Source organism: Otolemur garnettii, unplaced genomic scaffold, assembly GCF_000181295.1.
Source record: "Otolemur garnettii isolate 467f Iridium unplaced genomic scaffold, OtoGar3 scaffold00012, whole genome shotgun sequence".
NCBI classification, from domain to species: domain Eukaryota; kingdom Metazoa; phylum Chordata; class Mammalia; order Primates; family Galagidae; genus Otolemur; species Otolemur garnettii.
Genome location: NW_003852407.1, coordinates 15722768 through 15738768, shown reverse-complemented (window position 1 = coordinate 15738768; position 16001 = coordinate 15722768). Strand labels below are relative to the sequence as shown.

General features: G+C 40.0%; 1 protein-coding gene across 1 annotated transcript in view; it reads left to right on the top strand.

The window, feature by feature from the left end:
* The window catches only part of ELP2 (elongator acetyltransferase complex subunit 2), a 48544-nt gene extending 38953 nt beyond the window's left edge, over positions 1-9591 (top strand). The window contains exons 17-21 of the mRNA XM_012802007.2: positions 1655-1847; positions 3726-3847; positions 5466-5599; positions 6426-6539; positions 9357-9591. Coding sequence (XP_012657461.1) covers positions 1655-1847; positions 3726-3847; positions 5466-5599; positions 6426-6539; positions 9357-9513 — 720 coding nt within the window. The 3' untranslated portion in view covers positions 9514-9591. The remainder of the gene's footprint in view (positions 1-1654; positions 1848-3725; positions 3848-5465; positions 5600-6425; positions 6540-9356) is intronic.
* Positions 9592-16001: the final 6410 nt, after the last annotated feature.

The following is a 16001-nucleotide window of genomic DNA, read 5'->3' as shown; positions in this document are numbered from 1 at the left end:
GCCTCCCAAGTAGCTGGGACCACAGGCGCCCGCCATAACGCCTGGCTATTTTTTGGTTGCAGCCATCATTGTTGTTTGGTGGGCCGGGCTGGATTCGAACTTGCCACCTTAGGTGTATGTGGCTGGCACCTTAGCCACTTGAGCCATAGGCGCCGAGCCAGATACCATTTTCTTTTGCCTGAATGACATTCTCTTTTTTTTTTTAATTAAATCATAGCTGTGTACAATAATGCAATCATGGGGTACAATGTGCTGGTTTTGTATACAATTTGAAATATTTTCATCAAACTGGTTAACATAGCCTTCACCGCATTTTCTTAGTTATTGTGTTGAGACATTTATAGTCTACACCTAGTAAATTTCACATGTACCCTTGTAAGATACGCTGTAGATGTGGTCTCACCACGGAATCCTCCCTCCACCCAACCTCCCCCCTCCCCTCCCCTCCATCTCTCCTTTTCCCTTCTTCTTGGGCTATATGAATGACATTCTTTAACATTCCTTATAATGTACTTCTGCCAGTCATAAATTTTTTTAGCTTTTGTCTGTCTGAAAAGTCTATTTTCTCCTTCATTTTTAAAGGATATTTATGGTAGGTAAATAATTCTTGGTTTACAGTTGTTTTCTCTCTCTCTTTTTTTTAAGCTGTTGCCTGGGTAGAGTGCTGTGGTGTCATAGCTCACAGTAACCTCCAATTCTTAGGTTCAATCTTCCTGCCTCAGTTTTTCCATTTTTAGTAGAGACGGGGTCTCACTTTTGCTCAGGCTGGTCTCTAACTCAAGAGCTCAAGCAATCCACCCATCTCAGCCTTCTAGAGTGCTAGGATTACAGGTGGGAGCCACTACCCCTGGCCAACAGTAGTTTTCTCTTTAATATGTTAAAGATGTTGCTCCATTTTCTTTTGACTTACATTGGTCTAGTAATTTTTCTCTGTTCCTCTGTAATGGGTTTTTTATTTCCCTCCACCTACTTCTATAATTTTATATTCATTGCTGGTTTTAAAAAGTTTGATTATTGTTGGTATTAATTGCATCATGTTTCTTGTCCTTGAGTTCATTGAATTTCCTGGACCTATAGGTGTATTGTTTTCATCGAATTTTGAAATTTATCAGGTACTGTCCTTTCACGCATTATTTATTCATCTTATTCTTTTGGAGATTTTGATTATATTTGTTTGTTGAAGTTGATGCACAGTGCAATAATGCTTTCCCCTATCCGCATTTGTTTTATTTCTCAGGCGTCAATGTTCTTTGTTGCCAGATGCATATTGGAGGACCATAGCTTGTCTGGCTTTTTTACTATTTTCATCCAAGAGAGTAAACCTTGTACCTGTTATCCCATATTGACCAGAAGCGAAAGTCTCTGTTAATTATTGTGTATTAACAGTTAATATACAAATAAATATATATTTCTTATAAAAAGTGAAAACATCATCAGTCCTTGATGATTTATCTTTTCTACTCTCAGTCTTCTCTGATTCTTCCCAGAGAATAGCCCTGGTTGTAGTATGTTATTGGCTCAAATTTTTTTTTATTTTTATTTTTTTGCATTTAAACAGATACATAAAATATATTCATAGAAATAAAGTACTATTTCTTTTATTTACAGTTTATTTTTACTTAAAGAGCTTTATTGTTTCATTTCTATCCTACAGGCAGCTAAGAAGGAGCATGCAGCCATCATTCTTTGGAACACTACATCTTGGAAACAGGTGCAGAATTTAGTTTTCCACAGTTTGACTGTCACCCAGATGGCCTTCTCACCTAATGACAAGTTCCTACTAGCTGTTTCCAGAGATCGAACCTGGTCATTGTGGAAAAGACAGGATACAATCTCGCCTGAGTTTGGTAAACTAGTTCCTGATTGGGAAGGTTATTAGTGAAGCTGTTTTGTTTGTTTTATCCACTTTAAGCAGTTGTTTAGTTAAGAGAAAGATAAAGTGAAGGGTAGAACCTCATGGGTGTGAAGCCTTTTGAAGTTCTTGGATAACTGAGGAAGACTTGACCTTGTAAAATTTAAATGGAGGTTGTCTTTGGGTTGACCATTTTGCAGTTATGTAGACAGGATGGTTTATGTTTGAATATCTCAGTTAAAGAAAAAGAAAAATCTATGTGTAGGCAGCTAAATTTTGTCAATGGTTAGAGAATGCTATCATAAAATCAGTTAGATGATTTTTCTGAGCTAGGATTTTACGAAAATACAACTAAGAAAATTTGAAGTTGAGTGGCTTCTTCTCTGAACTATTTTATAAGTATTGTAATATTTTAAAATGTGAAACTTGGAGGTGCTATTATCCTTAGCCTTTTCCTGCCCTCCCCTGTCACTTTGATCATGGGGAAGAGTATGTTATGCATCTGTGGATAACATGACCCCTGGGCAAGGGGTCAGCCCACTGACCCACATTCCCCTCTGAGCCTGACATAAATGACAAAAAAAGAAAGGAACAAAACATTTGTGTTGTTGTAGCAGGGGCCTATTCCTATTTCTCCCAGTTTCTTTCAGTGGGTAAATTCTGGAGAGTGTTAAAGTATATTTGTAAGCACAACACGGAGATGCAGGCCTATAGTCTTAGCTACTCGGGAGGCTGAGGTGGGAGGATTGCCTGATTGCCTACTTCTTTTAGTCCACCTGGGCAACTTTGTGAAATTTTATCTCAGGAAAAAAAGTGTATTTGTGTTGTTTATTCCTGTTTTTTCTTCTTCTGTTGATAAGACTTGCATACAATTTGATTTTATAATATTTCCAGTTCTTAGTATCTTGTATTTTAGAGAATACCAGGGACTGTAAAACATACTCAGCAATATGAGTTAGAACAGACTATTTTCTTTACAGCACTAGTGATATCCTAACATGAAACATTTACTTTTTAAGAAGCTAAAGGGATGCTATTAACATATTTATTAATTTGTTGTGTCTTTGTAGATTGTAGATTAATAGATACACTCCCATTCCAATCTCCTCATAAGCAGTTATATATTTTTGATTTAGTGCAAATAAGGGATAATAGGGAACTTACATTTAAAGTTTACGAGGAAAATATTAAAGTTTTTTAAAAAACATTATGTAAGTAGTACAATCTTTTTCCTGTAACCTGACATGCAAATCTAGCTACTTCTTGAGTAAGGTTAAATTGATTTGGCTTCATTCATAGGTATAAACTGAACTTTGAGTGTGTGGAAGATGTTTGTCATTAGTCACTAGAGGGGACTAGTCAATGTAAAAGCATTCCCTACTAGAGGCTTGGAGCCTGCAGCTCTGCAGCTAGGGTGCCAGCCACATACGCTGGAGCTGGCGGGGCCCAGCCCAGCCCAGGCCTGCCAAACAACAGTGACCGCTACAACCAAAAAATAGCTGGGCATTGTGGTAGGTGCCTTTAATCCCAGCTACTTGGGAGGCTGAGGCAAGAGAATTGCTTAAGCCCAAGAGTTTGAGGTTGCTGTGAGCTGTGACACTATGGCACTCTACCGAGGGCAACATAGTAAAACTCTGTCTTAAAAAAAAAAAAAAAAAAAAAAAAACCTATTCCCTACTAGAAAAGTAGCCATATGCTCACAGCCTTCTGCTGAGGGGTTAGTTGCCTGGCTTCAGTCTCTTGTAAAAGTCAACACATATTAAATTGATGACTAAGTCATATGATATATGTTGCCCTTAAACATAGCTTTCTAATGGTAAAAAAATACAAGTTTTTTTCTGCTTTGTGAGTGGTGTGTACAAATTTCTTTCAGATCCAATTTTTAGTCTCTTTGCTTTTACCAACAAAATTACTTCTGTGCATAGTAGAATTATTTGGTCTTGTGATTGGAGTCCTGACAGCAAGTATTTCTTTACCGGGAGTCGGGACAAAAAGGTAATTTTTTAAACAACTTAATATTTTTTCAAATGTAAAATAATGTTTGTATAGGTATACTTGAATAAAAAAAATACAATACTGCCTTTCGGATACAACTTTTAAAAATGAGTTCCCTTATCCAGCCTCTGTCTGGATTAAAGGGAAAAAAATCTGTTTATTCCCTTCTGTGTTTTTCATTTATATGCATTTAAAAAGGCTTTTATTACTTGTTAAATTTTATACATGTCTCTGAAATACTGAAAATGTGAAGAGAGAAGAGCTTTCAGGACACTTGACCTTCATCAAATGGTCTCAGTGAAAGAAGAACAATAAATGAAATGGATCAAGACTAAGAAACTAGGAGGGCAAGAGGGGCATTGGGGGGATACAGGGAAAAACCATTTCTGGTTTTCTGATTTGTATTTACATAAATTTAACATTTTTCCTATGATGGATGACTGTTTTTATTCAGTGGTACACATATCTCCCCAAACTTGGAAGAAAGTCAGAACAAGTTAGCTAGCAATATGCTCTTGAACATGACCTCCACCCTTGTTCTGGAGAAAATGTTGACCTGGCCTCCGGTCTTTCCTCTGTTTTTGAACTTTGTAAAGTGCCCTTTGCTTTTTCTGCATTCCTGCAGACAGTTCAGTATTCCTTTCCTCTCCCTGCCTTCTTTAGTCAGAGACACAGTACAGATAACTGAAGCAGAGGGAGGGCTAGCACAGGTATGGAGTCACTCAGGTAAAGCACTTTCAGGTCAGCCTCTTTGGCATCTCTCAGACCTGCCCTCCTGTTCATTTGCCTATTTATTTCTTTCTTGGCATTTATTTGCCTGTCCCTGCTAAATGCTGAGCAAGCAGAACTGCTTCTGTCCTCCACAGTCGAACCCCAAAGGTGGTCCAGTGCCACACTCAGGGAAGGTCTGGCTGCAGCAGACAAAGCATGTGTTCCAAAACATGCTGCTGCCTACTGGGACAAAGCCTTCTGCTCCGGCTTGCTTTGGTCCTACATTCTGCTTTACGTCCCTCTCCATTTCTTCATGACCAGTCTCATACTTATGAGGCATGAGCTTCCAGGGAAGCCCCATTTCTTATAAGGGGTATCATCAGGGTTAGGCCTCCTGATAGCTGAGTTGATTCCCCAAGCGATGGATGGAATAGAGGAAGAGCTATAGACTGAATTAGTCCCTCTGAATTTGAGGGTAACCTCTCAGGGAGATGCATGAGGCCCTGGGTGAGGACACAGGGAAAGGTACGTAACTGGATCAGAATTGATCTATGAGTGAAAAAGGCATGCTAGGCCCTCCCCCCCAGTCTCTGGGAAGGATCAACACACCTAGGTAACTGAGGCCTCAGAGACTTGGGTCTGCTACCCTTTTTCTTTGGAGCTTGATGCTCTGAAGTCCTGGAACATCATAGACAAATGTACATGCTGAATTTTTTAAAATACTAAAGCACGTATCTTGTGTTATCTCTGTACCATTGAAAATCTAATGCAGTGGTTCTCAACTTTCCTAATGCTACAAACCTTTCATACAGTTCCTGTGGGTTGCCCACAGGTTGAGAAACGCTGTTCTAATGCATTGCTAGAAGCCTTGCAAAGGGAAAGGTCTACAGAGTGTGATCTGTGTTAGGTTGTTGTCTGGGGAGAATGTGACGCCAGTGATGACTGCATCGAGCACAACATTGGCCCCTGCTCCTCGGTCCTGGACGTAGGGGGCGCTGTGACAGCCGTCAGTGTCTGCCCAATGTTCAGCTCTTCCCAACGGTTAGTCTGTGGGGGGCTTCGTTTTATGTTTCTCTGAACAAGCTGCCTGGTTTCTCAGTACACAGACGTCTCACAATTTCTTTTGGGGGTTCTCTTAGCTTCTGTCTGAGTTGCCGATTTTTAAAAAATACTTGTGTTTCTCCTAAGAATTTTTAAATTGTTAGAACTTGGCAATTCAGAATAGCAGAATAGAGATTAGGAATGTGATTTGAAGGTTCTTAGTCACCAAATGACTGTAGTACTTTTCTTCTTTCTTTTTTTTTCTTTGAGACAGTCTCAAGCTGTCATCCTGGATAGAGTGTCATGGCATCACAGCTCACAGCAACCTCAAACTCTTGGGCTTAAGCGATTCTCTTGCCTTAGCCTCCCAAGTAGCTGGGACTACAGGCTCCCGACACAATGCCCGGCTATTTTGTTTTTGTTTTTTTGTAGTTGTTGTTGTTTTAGCAGGCCTGGGCTGGGTTCGAACCTGCCAACCTTGGTGTATTTGGCCGGCACTGTAACTACTGTATGGGTACCAACTGTAGCATAACGCCTTTTCTATAACGAGCATCTTCAGTGGACCAAGAGTCCCTGCAGCCAGCCAGGGAAACAATGGCTCATGGGCTTTGTCAGCAGGGGAAAGTGGTTAACCAGTGTGCAAACTCTGTATAGCAAAAAGCCTCCCTGGGGACACAGTAGAGCAGTGCAGTGTGTCCTAGGCTGATGCTTGAAACAGTGTCTTTTGTAAGTTAGAGATAGTTGGGACTCTGAACTTCTTTTGCGTGATGAAGGAAATAACACAAATTCCTGCTTAAAGATTGTCATCTCTCTCCCTTAAAAACAGATATGTGGTTGCAGTAGGATTGGAGTGTGGAAAGATTTGCTTATATACCTGGAAAAAGACCGATCAAGTTCCAGAAATAAATGACTGGATCCAATGTGTAGAAACGAGTCAAAGGTATTTTCTTCCTATTTTTGCTTCCATCAGTTACATTAGATGGAAACTATGGGGTCTTTTGTTTGTTTTGGTTTGTTTTGTTTTTATGACAGAGTCTTACTTTGTCTCCCTCAGTAGAGTGCTATGGAGTCACAGCTCACAGCAATCTCAAACTCTTGGGCTCAGGTGATTCTGTTACCTCAACTTCCTGATTAGCTGGGACTTTAGGCACCTGCCACGACACCTGGTTGTTTCTTAGAGATAGGGTCTGGCTCTTGCTCAGGCTGGATTTGAATTCCTGAGTTCAAGAGATCCACTTGCCTCAGCCTCCCAGAGTGCTAGGATTACAAGCATGGGCCATCATGCCTGGCTGAAACTATGGAGTTTTTAGAAGCAAATTTTATGCCATATTTCCATGGAGAAGGATGAATATCTGTCTTCATCATGCTTACTACTAAATGGTACTGCTTTGTTCTGTGGTAATCTCCTGAAATTCATGTTTGTTATTATGTTGTACTTGATTTTTAAAAGTTTGCTTGACCACATTTCTTATTTGCATAATATTGTTTTTATAAACAAGCAGTGATTTTCATAATGATGTGTTTTAGAATTTGACTACAGTAGGTTTTTTTTTTTTTTTGAGACAGAGTCTCACTATGTCACCCTCAGTAGAGTGCTGTGGTGTCACAGCTCACAGCAACTTCAAACTCTTGAGCTTAAGTGATTATTTTGCTTCAGCCCCTCAAGTAGCTGGGATTACAGGTGCACACCATAACCCCTGGCTATTTTTGTGGCAGTTATCATTGTTGTTTAGCTGGCCTGGGCTAGGTTTGAACCTGCCACCCTCGCTGTATATGGCTACGCTTTTTTTTTTTTTTTTGGTCAGTATGATAACTTAGGATTTGCAAGATGGAACTAATTTCTGATTTAACACGTTTTTTTATTTGGATTACTAATATTCCAGTTACCAAATTTCAAGTACTTTTCAAATTAAAGTTTTTGTTAGTAATAACATACAAAGGTAGTGGTGGGATAGGCAAACACTGCCTTTTAGATTGGCTCCCAAACCCACGCATTCTAAATGTGATTGATGTGTTAGTATGCTGGATTTGAAGGACATTACCCTCCCCCCCAAAAGAAAGCTACCATCTCAAAGCTTGCATAGCCAAATAAGTACAATCCCTCAAAGTAAATCCCTTGAAAAGAAATATAAACCACAGAGGGCGCCAAAAAATGTATACACATTTTAAGAGAGGGAAAAGCTATATTAAAATTGTAATACTCAAGTCATGTTTGACTTCTGCAATTACAAGAGATATGAGATAACAATATACAAGGTCACAATCAGTGTATATTGAGTATTTTAATGTAGTGTTTTTCTTTCTTGAAATCTGCATTCATTTTTGGGCAGCCTCTGTATATATGTTTATTTCAATGACATCACTAGTGGAAATCACTCTTCTAATGAAATGGAATAACTTTAATATTGATCAATAATAAATAAGACCCCGTGGTGTTGCTGTCACTTATAATGTACTTGAAACTTCTCTTTAGGAATTATCTTCAGAATTAGCTTACTAGTGACACAAGAAAACTCATTATAATACTTTTTATAGTATCATTCATTTTGATCATTTGCTTTTTAAGCTTCCCATTCATATTTATGAAGCCTGCTATTTGTATTTATTTATAAAAGTCACCTCCAAATCACTTTTAGCTGTTTTGAATAATCAAATTCATCCTCACAGGAAGGTTAGATGTCATTGAGAGTACTCAAGTCAGCTCTGCATAATATGGACGCATTTCCTCTAGAACAATTTCAGAGAACATTTGAGGCACAGCAGCATTATTGTAACCTCCCATAGCAGTGGTTCTCAACCTTCCTAATGCCGTGATCCTTTAATACAGCAACCCACAGGTTGAGAACCACTGTCCCAGAGTGACTCCTTGAAAGGGAAACATAGTCATTTGGTTGCATAGGGTCTGGGGGGCTGATTTTAAAGATGTGTTTTGTTACCTCATGATTTATACTTCATTTGTATCTTTATATCGTGAGGTTGCATCTGGTGACAGAGACTATCAGGGTCTGAAGTATAATTTCTGTGCTTTTTCAAGTTAGAATAAAAGTATTGTTTTTAGTGTTTACTGCCTTAAAACCTACTTAGGTTTTTCACCTTATTCCCTTTAGTCTTGAGGAGCTAATTTGCAGGTTAAATTTACAGAGGCTGTTGTATTTTCATAAAGATTTGTTACTAATCTATGTTTTGGTAGCATTCCAGGTCTGCCTTTTCGAGAGGCTGGGGGCTGATGAGGGAGGATTACTCTGATTGTCTTGCCCAAGGTTGTGCAGTTAGGCCAGGACTCTGTCACTGGGCAGCTAATTCGTTTATTCATTGTCTTTCTTTACCCAGCAGTAAAAAAGTGAGACTCCATCCATCTCACAGAGATGTCAAAAGAATATATCGCAAAATGAAAATCCTTAGGAAAAACTATATTTAGTAATGTTATCTGAAAGAGTGACTTTTTAACAGCTATTTCATGAATTCAGCTGGTCATTAAAATAACATTCGACAGAAATTCATTGTTTCTTGCTCTTTTTGGTGGTGTTCTGGGCTAATATATAAGATATTTAGTTGTACAGTTTTAAGTAAGTAGAGTAAGATATTTTCAAGGTTAAAGTTGCTAAAAACATGTATATTTTAATTTTCAAGTTCTGACTTCTCATGTTCATACCATTAATAGTAAGAGCATACTAATTAATATGTAAGGAGGGACCCAGTAAAATGTTTTATGGTCATAATCTATGTTAATTTCATCTTTTCTCTGTCTTTGTTTTAGCCAAAGTCACACACTTGCTATTAAGAAACTATGCTGGAAGAATTGCAGTGGAAACACTGACCAGAGTGAAGCAGAGGGTTCAGAGTGGTTACATTTTGCAAGTTGTGGCGAAGATCACACTGTGAAGATCTACAGAGTTAACAGATGTGCGCTGTAATGGACTAAATAACTATGTGCGTGCAGTCATTGCTGTTTTAAGATATTTATCATGTAAATAGATCACCTTTCTTTACCTCATTGCATTGAGTTTCATTTTCAAGTTAGATAGAGTAGTCCTTATTTGGGTGCTACACCCTTGCAATCTGAGGAAAGCTGTGGACCCTTCTCCTTATCAGCAGTGTGTGCATGTACACTCAGAATGTTGCACATTTTTTCTTGGACCTGGAAACTTTCTGTTCAGATTAAGAACCACTCTTCTTTCTTCCTGACTAGATTTGCCTGATTTTATGTTATTTTGGTCCTATTCATTTGCCCAACTTTGGGACATTTCATTATTTATTACCCTCTTTAGAAGATAGACATAAAAAATAAAAAGAGAGGAAACCCAGACTACTCAGTTTTATTTTAACATTCTTTGTAAATAAACATACCACACAAGGTGGGCTGACTCTGTCTTGATCCCCTCCTTCCCGGTATATGCCAGTCATTCTAGGAACTTGGCAGGCAGTTGCAGTTTTGAACTGTAGCCAATCCTTTCCAGGTACATAGGTTCTTCTTTTAGGGTTTTACTTTAAGTAAACTGATATTTAAGCTGATAGATGGTAGGTACTAAAAAGTAGAGCCCTGAATCATCTGAATTTATGTGATAGCTGAAGGTATGAGAGTAAAGGATGTTTGTTCCCTAGAGAGGACGCAGAAGGAGGAACAGGGTGTTAGGAACAGTGGGTTGTGTCACCTGAGGGTTAGAGCCAGGCCAGGAGAGGTGAGAGTGGAGGTTAAGGGAAGACATGAGAGGTGCTATGAAGATGGATGAGAGTGGAGGCCTGCTCTGACCATGCTGGAATATAGAATCATCTGGCGAATTGGCAGTTAAATGAATATATTATATACGAATATGTTGAAAGAAGAAGGTGGGGATTTTCTTGGTGGGAGTTTATGCCATCGTCTAACATATTTTGCTTCCAAAGGAAGTTAAGGTTTTTTGCCTGATGAGGTTTCTAGATCAGTGCTATTTATGTTTCTTTTTTCTTTTCTTTTTTTTTTTTTTTTTAAGAGACAGGGGCCTTGCTTTGTCACCTATGCTGGAGTGCAGAAGTGCAGCAGTAGCTCACTTGAACTCCAGGACTCAAATGATTCTCCTACATCAGGCTTCTTCCTGGCAGGAGACTATAGACTATGCTCAGCTAATTAAATAGACATTTTTTAGAGATGCAATCTTGCTGTGTTACCCAGCCTTGTTTCAAACTCCTAGGCTCAAGCAGTCTTGCCACCTGAGGCTCCCAAATCTCTGGGATTACAGGCATGAGCCACTGTGCTCAGCTTTAAATACAGTGTTTCTAGTTCACTGTATTTCATAGTGTCATTTACATATGAATTTTAAATTTTCTAGTAGCCACATAATGAAATGAGGCAGATGAAATTTATTATTTTTTTGGTAAAATTTCTTTTAATGATACATTTCTATCCAAAATATTTTATCAACATATAATCAATATAGGCTGGGCATGGTGGCACATGCCTATAATCCTAGCTCTCTGGCAGGCTGAGGTGCATGGTTTGCCTGAGCTCAGGAGTTCAAGACCAGCCTACACAAGAGCAGATGCCATCTCTACTAAAAATAGAAAAATCAGCTAGGCATTGTGGTGGGTGCCTATAGTCTCCGTAACTTGAGAGGCTGAGGCAAAAGGATTGCTTGAGCCTAAGAGTTTGAGGTTGCTGTGAGCTATGATACTGTGGCACTTAACCCAGGGTGAACTCTGTTTCCAAAAAAAAAAAAAAAACCCAAAACACAATACAAAAAAACTGTTAGTGAGATATTTTCACTTGATCTTAGCCAAAAGGCTGAGAAGCAATTATTAGTGAGATATTTTATACTTAAATCCTATCTTAATTTAGACTAGCCAAATTTAAGTGCTCCATAGCCACATGTGGCTAGTGGCCATCCTCATTTGGACAGCGTACTTCTAGAAAATTGCATCTGTATACACTTGTCCTGTGTCTTCAGCTGGAGGTTTGTGTGTGACTACATGTGCACCAAGGCAGTCATCTGAACATCCCAAGCCCAGAGACCAGAATGCCCTGCCCTGATTACCATTTCCCTGTTTATCAGCTGAAGAATCTTTACCCACGTTGGCACATGGGGACTTGTTCTACGTACAGGATCCCAGAGAAGATTCAGCAGATAAAGTCAGTTCTTTAGCGCCTTTTCCAGTGCAGAACTCAACCCCATAAGGTTACCTGCAAGCAGGCCTCACCTTGGAGAGACTAAGCTCCCAAACTGACAATTTTCCCAAGTTATGCTAAGGTATCTTTCTTCAGACTCACCTGTGTAATTCAACTCAGTAATTGTTCAGAGGACTTGGAATACATTTGGGCTGCCTTATAATTCATACATGTTTATACACTCACGGCTTAATCTGCTGAAGAGCACCCTTGGGACCACACTGCAGTAATTCATAGTATCAGAAGCAAGAGACAGTTTGGGGCCCTGGCTCCAGAGGAGCTGAGTATTTCAGAACCCTCAGGCTGTCCTCCCCTTTACATTGCCTCTCTCTGCTTGGCTCATAGCATCAAACTTCAGATTTATGCCAAGCCCCAGCCTAAACCTGAAGTGTACTATGTTGCTAGATGAAGGAGAGTTGACCGGGGGATACATGTTTGCCTAAGACAACATGGGTATTTTATATACCCATGTGCATAGCACAGTTACAATAGCCAGCATCTCTACCATGTCTTCCTAGTAACCTCAGGGGAAACAGAAATGATTGCAAATTAAGAAGTAAAAGCACAAAATCATTCTTTTTTTTTTAAAGACAGAGTCTCACTTTGTCACTCTTGGTAGACATAGCAACCTTTGTCACTCTTGGTGTCATAGCAACCTCCAGCTCTTGGGTTTAGGTGATTCTCTTGCCTCAGCCTCCCAGGTAGCTATGACTACAGGCACCCACCACAACGCCCGGCTATTTTTTGTTGCAGTTTGGCCGGGGCTGGATTCGAACTCGCCACCCTCGGTATACAGGGCCGGTGCCCTACTCACTGAGCCACAGGCGCCACCCTAAAATTATTCTCTTAAATTACACATTTTTTGTTGTGTGTGACATCAGCAAATCCTAGTTGTCTCTAAACTTTTGCATACATCAGAATCACCTGGCGGGCTGGTTAAAAACTGAGTGCTGGGTCCCGAACCAAGAATTTACATTTGATCTTTTTCCAGAACAGGCTTTTATCCCTTTAGGTATAATACTTATAATTATGGCCCCAGAATCTACAGGCAGAAAACCTCATGGACATTGGCAGATTAATTGGAGCTGGGGGCTCTTTGTCCGTCCTTTTGCTGGTGCTGCCCTGACTTCGTGTGGTCTTTATTAATTGTGCAGATGTTCTGGTTCTTAACTTGGCCTGTCTTTGTGTTTATGAAACCCGTTGAGCTTCTGGGAAACTGAAGAAATAGGAATTTAGGGTTCTCTAGTGACCAAGGAACCACATCTAAGAAGAGCTATTCTGAAGGCAGGCAGTAGCTTTCTGGGAAGGGAGCCTCTGGAAGTGGGAACAGTTTCTAGGCTACCTGTTGTCATCACTGGGTGAGCTGGTCACATTAATAGCAGGATTTTAACTCTACAGAGCATTAAAACCAGAACAAGGTATTAGCAGAGACAAAACATGTTTCTTAGAAAGTTGAGCCCACTGAGATGATTATAGTGAATCCAGGACCACAGCCTGAAGGCTTCCAGTGGAGAAGAATTGAAGACATCACCAGATAACTGGTTAGCCACGGTCCTGCTCTGAGCAGGATGATGAAAGTGTTATGCAGCCCGTATTATCCTGGGCTACTAAATAGTGATTGTTATTTGGTTTTGTCTTAACCCAGATGACAAGACCAACAAAGGGGCCTTTCCAATCTCCCAGGAGGTTTACTGTAGTGAATACATGTGTTGTGTGTGCCATAAAGGCCACCTTATTCTCATACTATGAACTTGAAAAAGCAAATATTGAACTCTGGGCATTTACATATCAATGTGTTTAAGGGAAGTTTACTGAGATGTGCAACTTATTTTGAAATACATAAAAAAGATTGGATGGATAAAGGAAGGGCTATGTAGACAGCATAAAAACAGCATAAAACATTAATGGTAGTTTTGTACACCCATGTGTATAGCACAGTTATTCACAATAGCCAAGAGGTGGAAGCAATTTAAATACCCATCAGCAGCAGCTGAATGGATCAGTGAAGTGTGGTATACACAGACAATATTATTCAACCTTTTAAAGGAAGGAAATGATGCATCCTAAAACATGGGTGAACCTTGAGGACATTATGCCAAGTGAAATAAGCCAGTCTCAAAAAGGTGAATGGTTCTACTTATATGAGGTATTTAGAATAAGCAAATGTATAGAAACAAAGTAGAATGGTGGTTGCCAGGGGCTGGAGGGAGGAGGAAATGGGAGTTGTTGCTTAATGGGTATGGTGTTTCAGTTTTGTCAGATGAAAAAGATCTGGACATTGCACAATAATGTGAGTACTGCATACTGAAATGTACCCTTAAAAATGGTGAAGATGATAAATGCTATATTTTATCATATTGTTTTCTTTTTTTTGGAGACAGAGTCTCACTTTGTCACCCTCAGTAGAGTGCTGTGGCATCACAGCTCACAGCAACCTCCAACTCCTGGGTTTAGGCGATTCTCTTGCCTCAGCCTCCTGAGTAGCTGGGACTATAGGTGCCCACCATAAGGCCCAGCTATTTTTTGTTGCAGTTTGGCCGGGGCTGGGTTTGAACACCCCACCCTCTGTACATGGGGCCGGCGCCCTACTCACTGAGCCACAGGCACCGCCCATTTTATCATATTTTTTAAAGCACAATATAAGAAACACCATTTCTCATGATGTAAAAAAGACAAAGTGTTCCAAAGTAAAACACTCTGGGAGAAACACTGGGTTAAACAAAGTTAGATAGGCGTCTTTATTGCAGGACCTCTAAGAACCTTTCACAAGTTAATCCACATTGGAAATTTCCAAGAGGAGGGTTTGCCTCACAGCAAGCATTTCCCAAACCTTAAACTTCAGAGCCCTAACCCCTTTTAAAACAAATGTTAATTGTAGAAAGTCAGTGATCGGTGTTCATGTACACTTCTTTCAACTTTTCTGCACACTGGAAATTTTTTGTAATAATATGTTGGAGAAAATGGTCTTGGGATATTTCATTCAAATTAGAGCCAAGCTAAGACAAGGCTGTTGCTGCTAGTGATAACAGCCCTGTTGCTGCTAGTGATAGATAACAGCCCTGTTGCTGCTAGTGATAACAGCCCTGGTCCCCATGTAGCAAGCTGCCCTTCCAGCCTCTCCCCTATCCTCTGCTTCTCCCTACTAGGTGCCTACTCATAGAGTTAACAGAGACGAGAGCAGAGAGATTGAGAGCTCACTGCATGGGCTCTCAGCGAGCTTTTTTACAAAGTTGATTAGTCCACATCAAGATGCAAACAAGGTCCATATGTTGCATTTGATTGACATGTCTCAGGTTGCTTTTAATCTACATGCTTCCTTTTTTTTTTCCTCTTGTAATTTATTTGTTGGAGAACATAGTTAACTTATCCTTTGCCTTCTATCATCAACTTCTCTCCCCAAGTCCTCTCCCACTCCACACCTTGGTAACCCATGATCTGTTTTCTACCCCTGTAATTCTGTAGGGCTCATTTTGTACAAAGGTACATCTTTTGAAACATGTACTGTAGTATTTGTGGATGAAATGAAGTTATGTCTTGATTTTTTTAAAGGGGTACCAGCCCATGGCTCACGGAGTAGGGTGCTGGTCTCAAATACCAGAGGTGGTGGGTTCAAACCCAGCCCCAGCCAAAAACTGAAAAAGTAAAAAAGAAATGGAGACTTGATTTCTTTCAAAATGGCTGTGGGTCTGTAGTGTGGACCAGGTGGGTTGTAGATGTGTGGATCATTAACAAAGCTGGGCACTGGGGAGTCATTATACGGTTCTATATTTTTATATACTTAAAATTTCCCTAGAAAAATTTTTAAAATGAAAAGAATGATCATATCCACAAGTAAAATACAAAAGATACTACTTTATAAGGAACTCTCCTTTCTGCAAGTAGTGGATGATCCAGTCTGACGCCTTCTGACATGTTTCAAGTAGAGGCTGGCAAGTTGGGACAGTGAGGCAGGGGCCAGAAGGGAGACAGAAAATTGGGTGGCTGTCTGGTTGGTGGATAGAAGACTTTGAACGCCACATTGAGCCAATGCATGAAAAAACTAGTCTGCTGCCTAGTATATAATAAGACAACAATAATTTGTTTCTGTTACTATTTTTTTTTTTTTTTTGAGACAGAGCCTCAAGCTATTCCCCTGGGTAGAGTGCCGTGGCTTCACAGCTCACAGAAACCTCCAACTCCTGGGCTCAAGTGAGTCTCCTGCCTCAGCCTCCCAAGTAGCTGGGACCACAGGCGCCTGCCACAACGCCCGGCTATTTTTTGGTT